At 48.0% G+C, this 18,521-nt stretch overlaps 1 protein-coding gene across 3 annotated transcripts; it reads right to left on the bottom strand.

The window, feature by feature from the left end:
• Window positions 1-1,570: 1,570 nt before the first annotated feature.
• On the bottom strand, window positions 1,571-16,923 carry LOC133372724 (cell surface glycoprotein 1-like). Of its 3 annotated transcripts, XM_061601729.1 has the most exons (10): window positions 16,271-16,923; window positions 14,772-14,857; window positions 13,243-13,417; window positions 12,904-13,139; window positions 9,489-11,165; window positions 8,594-8,689; window positions 6,757-7,045; window positions 4,870-5,063; window positions 3,825-3,977; window positions 1,571-2,224 (listed from the first exon to the last, which is right to left on the bottom strand). In XM_061601729.1, the coding sequence occupies exons 1-10, from the start codon at window positions 16,278-16,280 to the stop codon at window positions 1,811-1,813; spliced, it is 3,330 nt and encodes a 1,109-aa protein (XP_061457713.1). In that variant the 5' UTR covers window positions 16,281-16,923; the 3' UTR covers window positions 1,571-1,810. The 3 variants fall into 3 exon arrangements, with proteins under 3 accessions (XP_061457713.1, XP_061457715.1, XP_061457714.1); XM_061601731.1 differs by lacking the exon at window positions 1,571-2,224 and having other exon boundaries at window positions 3,858-3,973; XM_061601730.1 differs by lacking the exon at window positions 1,571-2,224 and having other exon boundaries at window positions 3,880-3,977; window positions 4,866-5,063.
• Window positions 16,924-18,521: the final 1,598 nt, after the last annotated feature.

The following is an 18,521-nucleotide window of genomic DNA, read 5'->3' as shown; positions in this document are numbered from 1 at the left end:
TGTTATGTAGTGTTTTAGTTTGCTGTCCTGGGCTCCTTCTGGGAGGAAGGGCAGGATATAAATTTAAACAAACTAACTAACAACACCACAACCACAGTATCTGGGGACTACCTCCTTTGCTTTTTGGCAATTCTGAAAAAAAGAGTAGATTTTGCAAGCCCTCCGGTTACTAAAAGGCTTATACTTCAAGCCTGGAAGGATAAACACCCACTGTCTATTACGCAATGGTTTGAAGACCTCGCCATTTGAACATATTCCTATAAGTGCCAATTTCATGTGGAGACCGATTTGGACATCTGGAGGGCTTATATAGACTTCTATGCTGCATTTAGATGGACATATTGATGGGAATTGTATTGTCAATATGAGCTGGCGGCGATTATTGTTGTGGTTCCCCTTTTCTAAATCTGTTTTTTCTTCTTTATTAAAGTTGACATTTAAAAATAAAATATATAAGGACATTTGCATATAAAAGGACATGAGGAGAATTTCACACTAACACATTGATGAATATTCATGCTGACTTTTTTTTTTTAAAAAATTACAAACTGACGGGTAAATGGGTAAAGCTGAACTTAAGACTGGGAAAAACAAGGAACAAAATTGACAAATTTGCCCAGCCTCTAATAACCTCAGCACAAATTTTGTATGAACAAACTCAAGACGAATTGCTCAATCAGTAGGTCGCCTGGAAGCAATTGCTGCTCCACTGTCAGCACTGAATTAAGACTGAACTGCAAATGTGGTCAGGAGTGTACCATTTTTTGTATACCATTTTTTGTATATTTCCCCAGGGCAGCAAAATGCCTTGCAGCCCCAGCCCTGTGTGGCTTGTCGCAATTTCAGAGTTGGTCCTGGTTATGTCTACAGCCCCCCCTCCCCCATTCCAAGGATGATCCCAATGTATAAAGGGGGGAAGCCTAACAATATCAACATATCTGAAGGGCACCAGGGATTTTTTTTTGGGAGGGGGAACTGATCTACCCCACACTGAAACACTAGTGTTAGCATTGGATGTTGCACTGGCAAAGAGTTGTCCAGTGGATGCCCATGTAAGTTACAGTGACTTATCTGAGGCCACATCCACACCATACGATTAAAACACTCTTGTACCACTACCAGTAATTTGCCTCCAGAGAATCCTGGGGACTGTAGTTGGTGCAGGGTGGTGAGAGTTGTTTGGAGATCCCTGGGAAGGGCCCTGTAGTTCAGTGGTAGAACATCTGTTTTGCATGCAGACTGCCCCAGGTTCAATCCACAGCATCTCCAGGCAGGGCTGGGAGAGAACCGCTGCTTGAAACCTTGGAGACACTGCTGGTCAGTGTAGACACTACTGAGGTAGATGGACCAATGGTGGCCAGGGGGTGTAATTGCAACAGGGTTCTCGAAGAGGCCACTTGAGTGAATACAGATGGCTAATGACTTGACCTGGCACCTCACACCCCTTGGCAGAGACTGCACTCTCTTGTGCACACCTCGCCCCCTGCTTCCTGGCCCCCTGGCGTCAGGTCAGCAGCCCCAAAATTGCTCAAGGAACAGGCGGACACTTTTTGTGTTGGAGAGGCCTTTAATTGGGATCAGTTACCCACGCCACATGGACAGAGAACAAAGCTCACCAGTTGCAAGTCCCACTTCCCCGTCTTTCAGCCTCAACGAAGAGATGAGATCCTGAGAGTGGCAGAATTGTTCGTTGGCTTCCCAAGGATTTTGACTCCCTGGGGATGCGTGGTGGGAGTCGTAGTAGCCCAAAGCTGACTTTCCTTGGAGGAAGGCTTTTCATCTGACTTGGGCGTCTTTTGACAAAACAGGGTTAGGGGCGAGGTGGCTGCGGGGACGTGGACCCCTCTTTGCTTTCAACACTTCCCCCTTTTGGTGGCTTGTTCCCAGCTGCGGACGGCGGCAGATTACCTGCCCTGGATGAGCTTGGCTGGGACAGCCACTGAGCCGGCTGGCTTTGGACCATGAAATCCAAGAGCTCGTCCAGGTTCTCCCGTGCGCTGGCGATTTTCTGCCGACTCTGGACAAGGAGGCTGGACGGCAACTCTCTCAGGGAGGTGGTAGAGGACAAGTGAGACTGGAGGTCTTCCATGTTTTCATAGACCTGACTCACTTTTTCCTGGAGGTGAGCAGGGAGTTCAGAGACGTGCGGCAAAAGGTTGTGATATGTGCCATACAGCTCCTGGGTCAGGACCCGTGTCAAACCCAAGGCTTTCATCTCCAGTTGCTAAAAAAAAAGTAGATGGAACCCTTTTTCAGTGGACTGAACAGACCAGGGAAATAGATCCCAACAAGCCTATAATGCAGCCTTTCCCAACCAGTGTGCCTCCAGAAGTTGTTGGACCACAACTCCCATCTTTCCTGACCATTGGCAATGCTGGCTGAGGCTGATGGGAGTTGTGGTCCAACAACATCTGGAGGCACACTGGTTGGGAAAGGCTGCTATAATGTGTTGGAAAGAACTTGGAAGCAAAAACAAATGTTAACTGCCTAGAATGCTTGTTGGATTATATTTTGTTATACCACGGAAGAAGACGTCGAGTCAAAACACGCTTAGTTCACTATGGTACCTTTTTGCTGAAATGGAAGACCACACTCACCTCAAGCAAAAGCCCCACTCCATGGAGAATTCATGTGAAACAACACAGCAATTATTTCCCCCCCACACACACACACAAACAAACACAGACGTCAAGTTAATTTTCCTCCCACCTATAACACATCTTGTCTAGCCTTAGAATCATAGAATCGTAGAGCTGGAAGTGGTCTATAAGGCCATCCAGTCCAACCCCCTGCTCAATGCAGGAATCCAACTCAAAGCCTGTCCAGCTGCCTTTTGGATGCCTCCAGTGTTGAAGAGCCCGCCACCTCCCCAGGTCATTGGTGCCATTGTCGTACCGCTGTAACAGGGAGTTTTTCCTGATATTCATCCAAAATCTGGCTTCCTGTAACTTGAGGCTATTATTCTGTGTCCTGCACATTCCCACCATACCTTTATTCCACCTTCAACAGTGATGGTCTCTCCCAAAGATCCTTGGGAAGTGTAGTTTGTGAAGGATGCTGAGAGGAGATTCCCCTCTTCCTCTCCACAGAGCTTCAATTCTAAGAGTGGTTTAATAGTCAATCCTTCTTCCCAGGGTATATAACACCATACACTGAAAGCAGTATAATACCACTTTGAACAAGCATGGTTTTCCCCAAAAATGATCCTGGGAACTGTACCTTGTTCAGGGCGCTATTAGGAGACCCCTCTTCCCCTCAGTGCTGCAATGCCCAGGGTGGTTTAAACAGTCAATCCCTCTTCCCAGAGAACTCTGGGAATTGTAGCTCTGTGAAGGAAATGGGATGTGTCTCTCCTAATAATTTCTCAGCACCCTTCACAAACCACCAGGGACAGCTGATGGCTCCATGTCAATGGGGCCGTGGAATCCACTCCAGGTTTCCCCCAGAGCTGTCCAAGTTGCTATGTTTCAGCACCTTAGAATCATAGAACAGCAGAGCTACAAGGCCATCAAGTCCAACCCCCTGCTCAATGCCGGAATCCAAATTAAAGCATACCCAACAGCTTCATGAAAAAACAGGTTGGATTCCACGGCCCCACTGACACGGGGTCAGCAGCTACCATGGCAAACGATACACAAATGGCTGGATCCTTTTGGAGGAAGCTGTAACAGCTTCGAGCGGAATGATGCTGCTTTAAACGTATGGCGCGGACAGGGCCTATGCCACCCTGCTGCTTCTCTCTCCGCAGGAGGCCGTTTCCACCGATGGCCTGTTGGCCCGTTTGCGATCCACGCCCTTCGTGTCTCCATTCATCACCAAGATACCTCAGGTAGTAAAGAGAGGGACTCGTTGAGAGCCTTTGCCGAAGGCCGACGGCTGGTGGTCTCTGGCTTTGTGTTCCACTCTGACCACATGCTTGACAGCTTCCCCGAGACACTTGGGAAATTGGATGGGTTCAGGCTATGGCAGTGATCTAGCTGAACGGTTGAAGGCAACACAAAAATTGAGAGAGAAAGTTACTGCCGTGAGATACCAAGGAGTACTGTGGATTTTGCAGGAAACCCAAATCAAAATAGGCCAAAACCTGATTGGCATCTGCTGCCTGTGATGCATTGGCCGGCTTCTGTGATGTCATGGAATTGTCATGACAGGGTATGGCCGGTGTGGGGATATTAGTGCAAAAGAACATGTTTTTGTTGTTGTTATGTGCCTTCAAGTCGATTACGACTTATGGCAACCCTATGAATCAGCCACCTCCAAGAGCATCTGTCATGAACCACCCTGTTCAGATCTTGTAACTTCAGGTCTGGGGCTTCCTTTACGGAATCAATCCATTGCTTGTTTGGCCTTCCTCTTTTTCTACTCCCTTCTGTTTTCCCCAGCATTATTGTCTTTTCTAGTAAGTCGTGTCTTCTCATTATGCCTCCAAAGTAGGATAACCTCAGTTTCATCATTTTAGCTTCTAGTGACAGTTCTGGTTTAATTTGTTCTAACACCCAATTATTTGTCTTTTTCGCAGTCCATGGTATGTGCAAAGCTACATTAGGGGATATTGCTTTGTAAAAACTTGCCCGTCCTTAGGCAAAAGGGCGTACAAAAAGATTTGTATTAGGAGAAATCTGTACTAAAACACGGGAGGAGTTTCAAGAGGCCTTTGGAAAACTAAAACGCCACTGCACGGTGGCGTGGAAAAGTGAACTGAACTTAAAATTGGAAAAACGAGGAAAAACCAGAACGGACAGATTAACCCCTCCCTACTCAGGAAAGTTGAGGAGGACATTCACTGCTGAAGTTCACAGTGGAGAGCTTTGCCCTATAGAGAATTATGGGGAGGGAGAGGGTCGATTCATGCTGGCTCTCCTTACCTACCAGGTCTAACACCTGATCAAGCACTGAGAGGTGCTCGTGGGTGTTCCGTCGGGTCATTTTGAGCTGGTGCAGCACAAATTTGAAGGCCCGGTTTCGCAGCTGAGTCGACAGGGAATCGATCCTCATGAAGCAGCCTTCCTTGCAGAGGTCGTCCGGGGAGGGGTCGCGCTCTTCCTCCCTTACACTGGAGTCGGCTGAGGAAAACATGTGAATTTTGAAATTAACGACCAGCGGATCAAGGTGCTGTCCCGGGTGACAGAAGCATTTGACCCTCCTAATGTATTCATTTATTAAGGTCCCACTTTTCCTCCAAGGGCCTCCTGGAGGGCGTACACACAGCTCTCTGCCTCCCCATTTTATCCTTACCACAACTCTGCAAGGTCAGTTGGGCTGAGAGATATAGAGGCTGACCTTGGGAGCTTCCCAGTGGCGGCTAGCAGCTCCATGTCAGTGGGGCAGCTTCGGCACCCATTGAAAATATTTCTGCTTGAGCAAGGTTTGGCCATTGAAGCTCCCCCCCAAAAGCTAACCTTGAGGGTTGGGGGACTCTCCAGTATGGGATATGGCAGAAGAGAGCCGCAGTAGGTATGGAGGATCAGGAAATACCAGGTACCATGCCTTGTGTGAGCAGAAGCTGTTTTCATTAGTGAAGGAACAGGGAACCTGTGGCCCTCCAGACATCGCTGGACTCCAACTCCCATCTGTTGGGAGCACAAATGTATGTAAAAAGGGACCTGAACAAGTGGGGGGGGAGGGCGGTAGACAGAAAACCAATCTATTCTTCCCTCTGCCGGTTCCTTCTCTGAAGCGTTTGTTGCTTTTGCAGCCTTTGCTCCTCCCCTTCCTCCCTTTGTCCTCAGGGAGTTCATCATGGCTCCCTGAGTGGAAGCCACATGGCTGCTTCAGCATGTATGACTTGACCTCTTCGTAGGAATAAAACCTTGAGCTTCTTTATTCTTTCAACTACCAGCCTTAACAGTTATTTCTGTGCTCTGCTGCAATATCAATCTATCTATCCTGAGCCGACATGGCCAATGGTCAGGGAGGACGGGAACGGTACTCCAGGAACATCTGAAGGACACCAAGCTCCCCATCTACTACAATGGTGGAGGAGAGCCACTACTGGATATAACTTAATGTTGGGAAGAGCCATAGGCCAGTGCTAGAGGATCCGCTTTGCCTGTAGAAGATCCCAGGTTCAGAAGGTCCTGACACTTCCAGGTAGGGTTGGGAGAAACTCCTTCCTGAAACCGTGGAGAGCCACTTCCAGTCAGTGTAGAAAATATTGAGCTCTGTGGACCCCAAAGGTCTGACTCAGTATAAGGCTGAATCCCACGTTGCTATGATATTATTATAAATTACTCATAGTAAATTAACGAGGGGAATGGAGGATGAAAAACTACAGATATCGTTCGCTGACATTATGCCAAACATTTGATTCTTTGGAGAATATTGTTATTATTTATTAAATACTATTATTATTTATTGTTATTTATTTATTAAATACTATTATTATTTGTTAAATTTATATCCCTCCTTGCCTCCCATAAGGATCCCAGGGGGGCAAACAAAAAGCCTAAAAGCACTTGAAAACATCTTAAAAAGCAAAAGACTTTAAAACATATTAAAACAAAACATCTTTAAAAACATATTAGAACATTTTTTTAAACATATTTAAAAAACAAGTTTAAAAACGTTTTAAAAAGCCATTCCAGCAGAGACGCAGGCTGGGATAAGGTCTCTACTTAAAAGGCTTGTTGAAAGAGGAAGGTTTTTAGGAGGTGCCGAAAAAATAATAGAGATGTCATCTGTCTAATATTTAAATATGTGGCATTGCTTTTAACAACAAAAACAGTTTGGCTCTGAACATTTTTACCCATTTCTCACCAACACTGGTCTCTGGCAATGGAAGATAATAATTCAGCCATTCCTCCGATTTCTCCAGAGCTCGATCAATTGTGTTGGCAAAGACCTTCCCAACTGGGGACTCCACAAAGGAACTGATGCTGTTCGCCATAGCAGATCTGGAGGTGCTGCTGGCTTCCTTCAGTTGGGACGCAATGTCCTCCAGGGCGTCGTGAAAGGACTTGTCTTTCCCTCTGTGGGCCACAGCCAACGCTTTTGGCTTGAGGTTTATCAAGATAGAAGAGGTTGGATCCTCTGTCATCGGCCAGGCCTGGAAGTTGGGTTTACACACAAAGGAAGAGAGAAAAAGAGGTTCTCTAGTTCGTATCACTATTAGGGACACATTTTTGCAAGCAATTTGTCATCATATAATGCATCTTTGCATGTCATTCTCACTCATGAATTCCATTCTATGCACATCTCCCCCTATCATATGCATTTTTGTAACCATTGTCTGGTTGGCAAACAACATTGCAAAATTCAAAAAAGAGCAACTTGGCTGTATTTCGGCTCTGATATTGTTTCGGGAATTGCGAATTTGATAGATTCTGCTTGAAAGGCAAACTAGAGCAAACTTCTTACTCATCCCTAATCCAGTTACAAATATACACCAACAAGATGCAACAAGTACTCTAAGCACATGCCGTTTCACAACTCTCACACAGAGCCAATCTTGATAAACACCACCTCCCAAAAAGTCCTTGCCTTAAAGTACCATCTATAGGAATTTCAATGCAACGATGTATCACTGACCACCAAAGTCAGGATCATTCAGTCCATGGTATTCGTGATCTCTATGTGCAGATGTGAAAGTTGGACAGTGAAAAAAGCAGATAAGAGAAAAATCAACTCCTTTGAAATGTGATGTTGAAGGAGAGCTTTGCGCATACCATGGACTGCGAAAAAGACAAATAATTGGGTGTTAGAACAAATTAAACCAGAACTGTCACTAGAAGTTAAAATGATGAAACTGAGGTTATCATACTTTGGACACATAATGAGAAGACACAGTTCACTAGAAAAGACCATAATGCTGGGGAAAACAGAAGGGAGTAGAAAAAGAGGAAGGCCAAAGAGGAGATGGATTGACTCCATAAAGGAAGCCACAGACCTGAACTTACAAGATCTGAACAGGGTGGTTTATAACAGATGCTCTTGGAGGTCGCTGATTCAGAGTCACCATAAGTCAAAATCGACTTGAAGGCACATCAGACACACACACACACACAGGAATTTCAACTTGCAGCAGCTGTAGAAGTGTTTGACAATTTTACAGTTGTATATGCTGGTTCGTGTTGCATTCTGATTATTTATTTATATCCCGCTCTTCCTCCCAGTAGGAGCCCAGGGCTCCACATTGTTATGTTATGGTTCCTGTATGTTAATAAATGACAGCCCAGTGATGACAAGCAGACCAGACGCGGCTACATGGGGGAAGTGGAAAATGGAAGCAGGGGGAGAGTCATGCCTGAGTAAAACTTAGCAAAGCTAGCCAGTTGTATACCGTAAAGGCAGCACACTCAGGGAGTAAGGAAAGAATGTGGCCATGGAGAAAGGCGCTGAAAGAAACGTAGCCAAGTACATAGGTAGGGTATCTTCCTCCAATAGCACCAACAATAAGCTTCTCCTGTTTTTTTCATCTGCTCTGTGAGCCCCCCCCCTAAGTCCCAGGTGGGACCATACAGTGAGCTCCTGCTGGAGGAAGGACAGGATATAAATCTAATAATAAATAAATAACCATAAGCAAATATATCCAAATATGTAGCCACTAGAAATTGACGTCTGTAGGAAACATGGGACTGGTTTGGACAAAGCTTACCTTTGTTTCCGTCCGGATCACCACCTCCCTTTCTGACTGGAGGCTCGTGGGTAGCCTGGATTTCATTGGAGACATTCCCTCAGTGGCTGCTGCAGACTGCGGACGAGAACATGAAAGGCAGGGGCTGCAGGCAAGCAATCGGGGGGGCTGCATGGGACTTCTGGTGTGGGCACAACCTTCTCAAATCCTTTCATTTCAAACATGTCACATTTTTTTTGCTAGCGCACGCACAAGCAAAATTTTGGTAAGGGATCAAAGCCTGCTCAAACAAGAAGGAACGCAGGAAGTTGACTCGTATTGAGTCCATTTGGCTCTGTATTGCCTACACTGACTGGCAGCAGCCCTCCAGGGTTTCAGGCAGCCCTCTCCCCGCCCTGCTTGAACCCAGGACCTTCTGCATGCAAGACAGATGCTTTGTCACTGAGCTACGACCCTTTCCCCAATATAGGAAGCTGCCTTATACAAGTCTTCCATCCAGCCCAGCATTGCTTACACGGACTGGCAACAATCCTTGTTTTTGAGGCGAGCATTCTCAGTCGCTGAACTGCATTGCAAAATTCAGCGAAGTGTGCAGTTTGAAGGACGGCTGCGTTTCGGTTCTTGTATCGCGTTGGGAAATGCAAATTGTAAACCGAATCAAATGCCTCCCTCCTCTCTAGCTATAAATTTCCTATCCCTGTTCTAAAAGTATAACAGCTTCAGGAACAGGCTAACCTTCTCACTCCGTGATTTTTAAACACGCACACAACACACACACATATGGGATATATGTATCCCATCACGGAATGTTCTAGAAGCATAATATCTTGATGAACCAGATAAATTTGTTTACTCCGGTCTCGAACCCCCATTCTGTGGAAAACAAGCAGCAACGATCACAATAAAGAAGAAGAACCTTTTCTATTGGCAGCAAAACCGGAAGCTCCTTTGCAGCCGTTGGCCAATGAACGACTGGCTCCTTCTCGGGCTGGGGTCGAGGGCCTGCCGATGGTGGCCAGTGCGGAGTGACTGCTAGTTCCCCTGGTGCTGGTAGCTTAGGGATTGCCGGTTCAGTCCCTGTTGGCAGCTGAATGATAGGCAGTACTTTTTGCGTCGACGGCAAAGCAACATGTGACCCCCTCTTTGTGAGTGGTGGAGGGCTCCCCCACACCCCCTCAAGTGGCGTCAGAGGAGTCACCCACACCCACTCTGCGGGTGGCGTTGGAGGGGTCCCCCGCACCTTCTCTGGTGGGGTCAGAGGAGTCACCGGCTCCCTCTCTTCTGGTGGGGTTGGAGGGGTCGACTCCTCGCTCTCTTCTGGTGGGGTCGGAGGAGTCACCCACACTCTCTCTATGGGTGACATTGGAGGGGTCCCCCGCACCTTCTCTGGTGGGGTCGGAGGGGTCGCCGGCTCCCTCTCTTCTGGTGGGGTTGGAGGGGTCGACTCCTCGCTCTCTTCTGGTGGGGTCGGAGGAGTCACCCACACTCTCTCTATGGGTGACATTGGAGGGGTCCCCCGCACCTTCTCTGGTGGGGTCAGAGGAGTCGCCGGCTCCCTCTCTTCTGGTGGGGTTGGAGGGGTCGACTCCTCGCTCTCTTCTGGTGGGGTCGGAGGAGTCACCCACACTCTCTCTATGGGTGACATTGGAGGGATCCCCCGCACCTTCTCTGGTGGGGTCGGAGGGGTCGCCGGCTCCCTCTCTTCTGGTGGGGTTGGAGGGGTCGACTCCTCGCTCTCTTCTGGTGGGGTCGGAGGAGTCACCCACACTCTCTCTATGGGTGACATTGGAGGGGTCCCCCGCACCTTCTCTGGTGGGGTCGGAGGGGTCGCCGGCTCCCTCTCTTCTGGTGGGGTTGGAGGGGTCGACTCCTCGCTCTCTTCTGGTGGGGTCGGAGGAGTCACCCACACTCTCTCTATGGGTGACATTGGAGGGGTCCCCCGCACCTTCTCTGGTGGGGTCGGAGGGGTCGCCGGCTCCCTCTCTTCTGGTGGGGTTGGAGGGGTCGACTCCTCGCTCTCTTCTGGTGGGGTCGGAGGAGTCACCCACACTCTCTCTATGGGTGACATTGGAGGGGTCCCCCGCACCTTCTCTGGTGGGGTCGGAGGGGTCGCCGGCTCCCTCTCTTCTGGTGGGGTTGGAGGGGTCGACTCCTCGCTCTCTTCTGGTGGGGTCGGAGGAGTCACCCACACTCTCTCTATGGGTGACATTGGAGGGGTCCCCCGCACCTTCTCTGGTGGGGTCGGAGGGGTCGCCGGCTCCCTCTCTTCTGGTGGGGTTGGAGGGGTCGACTCCTCGCTCTCTTCTGGTGGGGTCGGAGGAGTCACCCACACTCTCTCTATGGGTGACATTGGAGGGGTCCCCCGCACCTTCTCTGGTGGGGTCGGAGGGGTCGCCAGCTCCCTCTCTTCTGGTGGGGTTGGAGGGGTCGACTCCTCGCTCTCTTCTGGTGGGGTTGGAGGGGTCACCCACACTCTCTCTATGGGTGACATTGGAGGGATTATTGCCTCTGTCACTGTCTTCTCTGGTGGTGTTGGGGGTTCTGACCCCTTCTCTTCAGGTTGATGTGCAGCTGTTGCTTCCCCCCCCTCCTCCTGGAAAACAAAAACCACTAATTATTGAACGGCACCACGGAGCTGCCAGCCAAAGAGGTTAAGAAGCGGCACGTTCTATGCAAGAAATCCCTCGGGCAAATCTCCACCGTTGCCTCTCGCTAGGCCTGAAAGCAATCTAGGCGAATGAAGTCTTCAGTTTGTGGACGCAAAATGTGAGGAGTAATGTGGCACTTTCAGAAAAGCAAAGCAGATCACTGACACTATCTTGTTGTAATCCTCGTAGAAGTGAAATTTGCACCAGGTTTTTTCTTTTTATTAAAAAAAATACTGTAAGCCACCTTGTGTGAAGGCTTGCCCTATAAGGCAAGGTGGAAATATATATTCAATATTTATTATTTATTTATTACTACATTTATCTCCTCCAAGGAGCTTGAGGTGTCTTACAAACCTGGCTCTCCTCCTCCCAATTTTATCCTCGTGGCAACCCTGTGAGGTAGGTCAGTGTGAGAGGGGGAGTGACTGGCCCCCGAGGTCACCCAGTGAGTTTCATGGCTGAGTGGGGATATCATAGAATCATAGACTAGTAGAGTTGGAAGGGGCCTATGAGGCCATCAAGTCCAACCCCCTGCTCAACACAGGAATCCAACTTAAAGCATCCCTGACAGGTGGCTGTCCAGCTGCCTCTTGAAGGTCTCCAGTGTCGGAGAGCCCACCATCTTCCTAGGTCATTAGCTCCATTGTGTACCGCTCTAACAGTTAGGAAGTTTTTCCTGATGTTCAGCTGAAATCTGGCTTCCTATCACTTAGCCCATTATTCCAGGTCTTGCACTGTGTGACAACCTTTCAAGTGTTTGAAGAGTGCTATCATATCTCCATCTTCTCTTCTCCAGGCTAAACAGGCCCAGTTCTTTCAGTCTCTCCTCATAGGGCTTTGTTTCCAGTCCCCTGATCATCCTCGTTGCCCTCCTCTGAACCCGTTCCAGTTTGTCTGCATCCTTCCTAAAGTACAGTGTCCAGAACTGGACGCAGTACTCAAGATGAGGCCTAACCACTGACAAACAGAGGGGAACTGGCCCTGGTCACCCATGTCCCAAACAAACACTCTAACCACTACACCTCTCTCTCTCTCTCTCTCTCTCATTCGATCAATAAATGAGAGAGAATAGATAGCAACATAAAACAGTCAGCAGATTAAAAATTGGCCCGTTCATTTCAGTGGGCCCACTCTGAGTAAAAACTGAGTGAGACCCAACCTTAGATGCAAATTGAGCTGAATCTCTCTGTCCATCCCTAGATGACAGTCAACAGATAAGTAGGGATGGAAGAGAATATCTGCTAAATCAGACTTAGTACCAGATTCCGACTGAATTTGACAGTCCGCTATCTTTTCGGACCAGCACTGATTTGTTGCAGCAGGCTGTGGCTGTAATCGGCACAGATTTTTTGCGGCAGCCCGCAGCTGTAATCAGTGCAGACTTTTTTCTACTCACCCCCCCCCAATTTTATGTAATTATTTTTGTAATTTAATCTAAGTTGATGCATTCATAACAGTGTGCGGGTGTGATAAACAGGAAAAAATAAACCATGTGGAACACCGTGATAATTTAAGTTAAAAATTATGCAATTTTTTTCTCCCGCAACCAAAACAACAACAGCAGCAGATTGAATCGGCGAGCGCCAAAGCAAAAAAAGGGGCAGATCGGGATAGAACGACAAACTATCAGCATACAAGCAGGTTGGGACTAGGCAGCCAACCCCATCCCTACACATGAAATACCTGCTTTGATGGTTTTAGGGGGCACGTCATCTCCCCTGGGGTAGCCAAAAAAATATCATAAGGATATTTCGGCTCCTTTCCAGGTCCCTTTTGAGGAACGTTCCCTTCCTCTTCTGCAAGTAGTCGATAGTCTGATAGTGTTGTTTGCAGAACAAATTCCCCTTCCCTAGGATTCTCCTCCTCCTCTTCCTCCTCCTCCCTGGACTCTCGCATGAGTCTCGCATGAGCTTCCGTGGCTGTGGAGAAGTGCATCAAGTCACCTTTCTCTTGCATGCTCAGAAACCCTCCCTGCCTCTCTGCCAGTTCCCCATCATTGCCTCAAGTTTGATTGGTACTCACTTAGATACCTGGAGGCGCACTGTGGCACAATATTGCCCTGGAGAGGATAGGAAAACCTCTGGAAGCTGTCGTCAGAAGTATAACTTTCAGTGTCCGTGTCAACTATGGAGTTCGTGGTGTTAGTAATGGGATTGTTGGAAATCAAAGGCAGGCTGAATGTCTTGTTTTCTGAAATCTAAGGGACAGTGGAGAGCATCGGTTCATCAGATCACACAGTTTTATACAGAAGGGTTTTCTTTCTGAAGCCCAAATCCTATTTCCTTAATATTAAGCAAAAATACAAAAAAACTGTGATGAAACCTTGGATTGGGGGGCAGGAAGCGCTCTGCACGTGGCTCAAAGGGGCTGTTCATTATTATTTCCACAGACCTTCACCATCTTGTAGCCCAAGTGTGACCTTCAGCGGTCACCTCCCTTGTTTTGCATCCTCTGTCCATTGCACACGATCCATCTCCTCTGCTGACTGGAACAGAGATGGACACACCTTCGAGACGGCGCATGAAGTGAGACAACCCAACAGCAATCACTCTTGCAGCCAGTGCTGCACTATGCCTCTCATCAGCCCCCAGAAAGCGTGGCCAGTAGCCAGGAATGATGGGAGTTGTGGTTCAAGCAACCTCTGGAAGTCCAAAAGTTCCCCACACGTGCTCTCTGTGATGCCCCTGTAAATGTTGCACAGTAATGATGGGAAGTATCGGTTTTGTAGGGTAAGTGTGCTAAGTAGATGGTAAGTACATGGGTTGGTTGTTGTTGGTTCTGGGCTTTGGAGGGGTGGATTTGTATTTAGCTGGGTAGCGAGGCAGGACTAAGAGATATAAAGAGAAAAGCTATGATATGTAACCACACGCATGTTGACTGAACTTAAAGTAATCTTGTTTATTCCTTGTGTTAATAAAGGAATAGTTTTGGTTTAACAACACAGATCCTTGGCTGGGATATTACAGACCAGAAGGGTGGGCAGAGCAAATACCAAAACTGGGGACAATATCAATGGTGGCAGCGGTGAAGGGATAGTGTCACAGCAGCAGGTATCCAAAAGCAACCCAGGGCTGTAACCTTTAAAGGCAGAGAGATACAGGCGGGTTGTGGCACCCAGACACTACGTAGCAATTTGAGGAGGAGACTAAGGCACAGTCTCAGGGCAGTATCGCATTACTGAGTGTCTGGTGGTGGCGCCTAGTAGTGGGATCGTGAGAGACCTGTGCTGGGGCCAGTGGGAGAGATCCATTACAAGACCAGATGGCAGGTGGGGGTCTGGCACTCTCCAATATTGCTCTCTCGGAGAAGAGAGGGAGTAGCCCTGAAGCAATTTTAAAAAGCAACTCAAAATCCTGTCACATCAAACACAGAGCATTACAATTGTTTCAACAGGCAAGAAGAAAAAATCATGAAGCGGGTCTGTCAAGATTCTCAGCCATTTTTAACCAGTCCATGGGAGGGGGCCAGTATGGATACCACTGATTTAAAGAATTGCCCCCATCCCCCCTTACCCCTGCCCCCCCCAAAGAAACCCAGTATGATGTACAAACCTCATCTTCTCCCGGCTTCGCTTCAGGTGCTTTGCTTGGCAGATCCATTGAATTTGATGTCACATGATCTTCACCAGATGACCCAACTAGACCCAAAGCATAGACAACATTAAAGGCTCAAACCATCCTTTTGTTGTTTTTTTACTGCCCCAAAGCAAGGCATTTCCCCACTGATTAACCTAAGCAGAGTCTACTGGAGTGATCCCAAGGGAGCCTGTCTAGTCCTGCATCCTATTCTCACAGTGGCCAACCAGGTGCCCACAATGGGAAGCCCACAAGCAGGACCGGAACGCAAGAGCAACTCTCTACTCCTATGGTTTCCAGCAACTGATATTCAGAAGCATCCTGCCTGTGACTGTGGAGACAGAGCATAGCCACTGTGGCTAGTAGCCAGTGATGGCCTTATCTTCCATGGGTGTGTCTACTCCTCTTTTAAAGCCCTCCAAGTTGGTGGCCTCACTGCCTCTCTTGAGGGAGTGAATCCCATAGCTTAACTATGTGGTCTGTGAAGAAGCACTTTATTTTGTCTAATCCTCTTCTAAAGCCATCAGGCAAAACTTCCTAACTGTTAGAGCCAGACGACAATGGAACCAATGACCTAGAGAGGTGGTGGGCTCTCCGACACTGGAGGCCTTCAAGGGGCAGCTGGACAGCAATGCTTTGATTTGGATTCCTGCACTGAGCAGGGGGTTGGACTGGATGGCCTTATGGGCCCCTTCCAACTCTACTCTTCTATGATTCTAAGTTGGTGGCCATCACTGCCTCTTGTGGGAGCAAATTCCATAGTTTAACTATGCGCTGTGTGAGGAAGTCCTTTATTTTTATTATTATTATTATTTTTAAAAGACACACAAAAGATTTTAATTGAAATGTTTGCCTACGGCCATACTACCCTAAACACGCACGATCTTGTCTTGAAAGCATATAACAACAACTGAAATGTTTACGACAGGAAGAGAAAATGCGTAACAACCACAAAACATGGCTTGAACACAAAGCTCAAGAGATCACACTAGATACTCAGGAGAAAGGTCAGCAAAGGAAAATTATGTTGTCTGCCCTGAATCTTCCCACATTCCGCTTCATTAGATGTCCCTGAGTTCTAGTGCTACAAGAGAGGCAGAGAAACTTCTCTCTGTCTTCCGCCTCCGCTGTTTAATATTCTAAGAGCCTCTTGTACTCTGTGTAAAAGCAACATGCCCGCTGATGTGCTGTGCAAATCTTATTTTGATAGCCAATGCTGGAAACCTCCGAGTGAGCTTCAGTTTGGCAACTGCATAGCAAATGAGCAACAAAGGGTGTTTTTTTTGGTGGGTAGAGAGAATGGACAAAAGGGGGTAGTGGAACAGAGCGATGTTTGAAAAAAGCTGGAAGGAAAAATTAAATTCGATAGACAGATGCTGTCAGAGTTTGTTCTGATCCATCACCAAATGGAGGGCAACCTCAACTATCCTAAAATTTAAGAAGGTCAGGCTGGCCCATCTTGTTTTCTTACTCACAGTCTGCCATGATCTCTGTTCAAGAGACCACGTGGCTGATCGGGAGCAAATCATGGCAACATCACGGCAACGTCATTTCCCATTCAGGCAGCACTTCCAGCCCCAGAGCGGCAGAGCTCAGATCCTCCCATCATTCTACGCAGCCCTTGTGATGCGGTGTGATGTCACAGATCAGGCGTTGGGCCCCTGTTCTGTCAATGGAAAGTAATAACAAGGGATGGAAAGATCTGTCACTTTCACTTCTCTCAGTTTCCCATTTTTCCAATCTCCACATTGATGCAGGAATTTGCAATTAAAAAAAAATCCTCATGGAAAATCCTCCAGCATTTTGGTGCAAATTTCTCCTGACGGAGACATTTTTGTAGGTAGTTTTGACTCATACCTGTTTCTTCAAACAGAATGCATCTTTGCATGTTATTTTCATGCACATATTCATTTCATGTACATGTTCCCCTAATACAAGCATTATTTGTAAACGGTCTTTGGCTGGAGAACGGTCTTGCAAAATCCAGGTACCTGCAAATGTCAAAGGAAGGGTTCAGTTCTCGCACTGCTTGAGAACGAACGAACTGGGACAGCTTTGATAGATTTTAAAGGTGACCTGAATCAAATTTCTTCCCCATTCCTCAACACAAGGCTGAAGCGGATACTGGGCGAGCCCTGGGCACATGACATGATGCCATTTTCAGATGCCCACAGCCAACGGGCTACCCACTACCAGGGACCCAAATGAGGCCATCCAGTCCATCCATCTGGCCCTCAGAACTCTCCCCGGCCACTGATGCTGCTCTAAACCTTCCTTGAGTGTTTTTGCCTCGCTGGGCTGTGTCCTGTTGCTTGCCGGGAATGCAGGATGGAGAAAAGGGCGTATATATATAACACCATATGAAGCGCATGTGCTCAGAGACCTTTAACGTGGCATTGTTGATATGTAGTCTGCAGCACAAAGGTGACAGTCACATTCATTGCTCCACCCACTTCTCTTTCTTGCCCCGCCCACCATTGCAACTTGGCCCTGGGAAGGCTGCCTGCCAGGGAATGCGGCCCTCAGGTTGAAAGAGACGTCCCTGTCACCCATAAAAAGAGCCTGCTGGATCAGGCCAGTGTCCTGTCTCATCCACCAGCATCCTGTCCTCACAGTGGCCACGCAGACGCCTCTTTCTGCAAAGCCCGAAAGCATGACCTGAGCGCAAGAGCAACTCGCCTCCTGCGGTTCCCAGCAACTGAGATTCATAAGCACCCTGCCTCGGCCTATGGAGGCAGAGCATAGCCATCGTGGCTAGTAGCCATCGAGAGCCTTCTCCTCCGTGAATATCTCTGATCTTTTAAAGCCAAACAAGTTGGTGGCCACCGCTGCCTCCTGGGGGACTGAATCCCAGAGTTTAACTCCGCGCTGCATGAAGGAGTCCGTCCTGGTGCCTGTCCTGAATCTCCCCACCTTCATCCGCCCCATGCATCATTTTACACACTTCTGCCATGTCGCCTCTTAAGTCTCCCTTATTACTACAAAGTTCTTCTGTTGCCAAAAATGGAAAGTGAATATATATGTATATTTGGCAGGGGTGCTTTAAAGTGTCCGTGGAGCCACTCAAGGAGTCAGACTCCTGGTGGGGGGTCTTCCAAGGGGTCCCAATCCTCAAGCTGGGAAGTGATGCCTGATAGTTGATTATTTGGGGGGGGGGCTTGCACTCTCAACCTTGGCCCTGATTTTGTGTTTTATTAGGAGAAAAGACGTTTGACAGCCACAAGTAGGGACATGGCTCCAGAGCAACGGCCTTCTCTGGGCTACATCTCAGGCTTCCCTTCCGAGACCCACACACACACACACATGCAGGATCAGGTGCTTCTTTCCACCCCGAAATGCATTTCATCACACAGTATAGGGCAGCATCTTAAGTAAGACCATTGGGGCCATCTAGCTCAGTATTGCCTACACGGGCTGGCAGCAGCTCTCCAGGGCTTCAGGCAGGGGGAGCCTCCCCCTGCCCTCTCTGGACATGCTGTCAGGCACTGAAAACTGGGGCCTTCAGCATGCCAAGTGAAATGAAGGGTCTGCTATTTTAACATTGCTCTGTTTGATTTTGGACTTCTGAATAATTCAACCCATTTATCCTGCGTGAAGGAGTAGGCAAAAGCTATAGAGAAGTTTGATAGTGCAACTACAAAAAGGCAACTTCTCACCTCCCCATAGATTCCTACTTCATCCCCCCCCCATTGCTGTGATCCCCAGAGATGCATGTATGAATTCTTT

Source organism: Rhineura floridana, chromosome 18, assembly GCF_030035675.1.
Source record: "Rhineura floridana isolate rRhiFlo1 chromosome 18, rRhiFlo1.hap2, whole genome shotgun sequence".
Lineage (NCBI taxonomy): Eukaryota > Metazoa > Chordata > Lepidosauria > Squamata > Rhineuridae > Rhineura > Rhineura floridana.
Note: the sequence above shows the minus strand (reverse complement) of the source record. Positions and strands in the feature narration are given on the sequence as shown.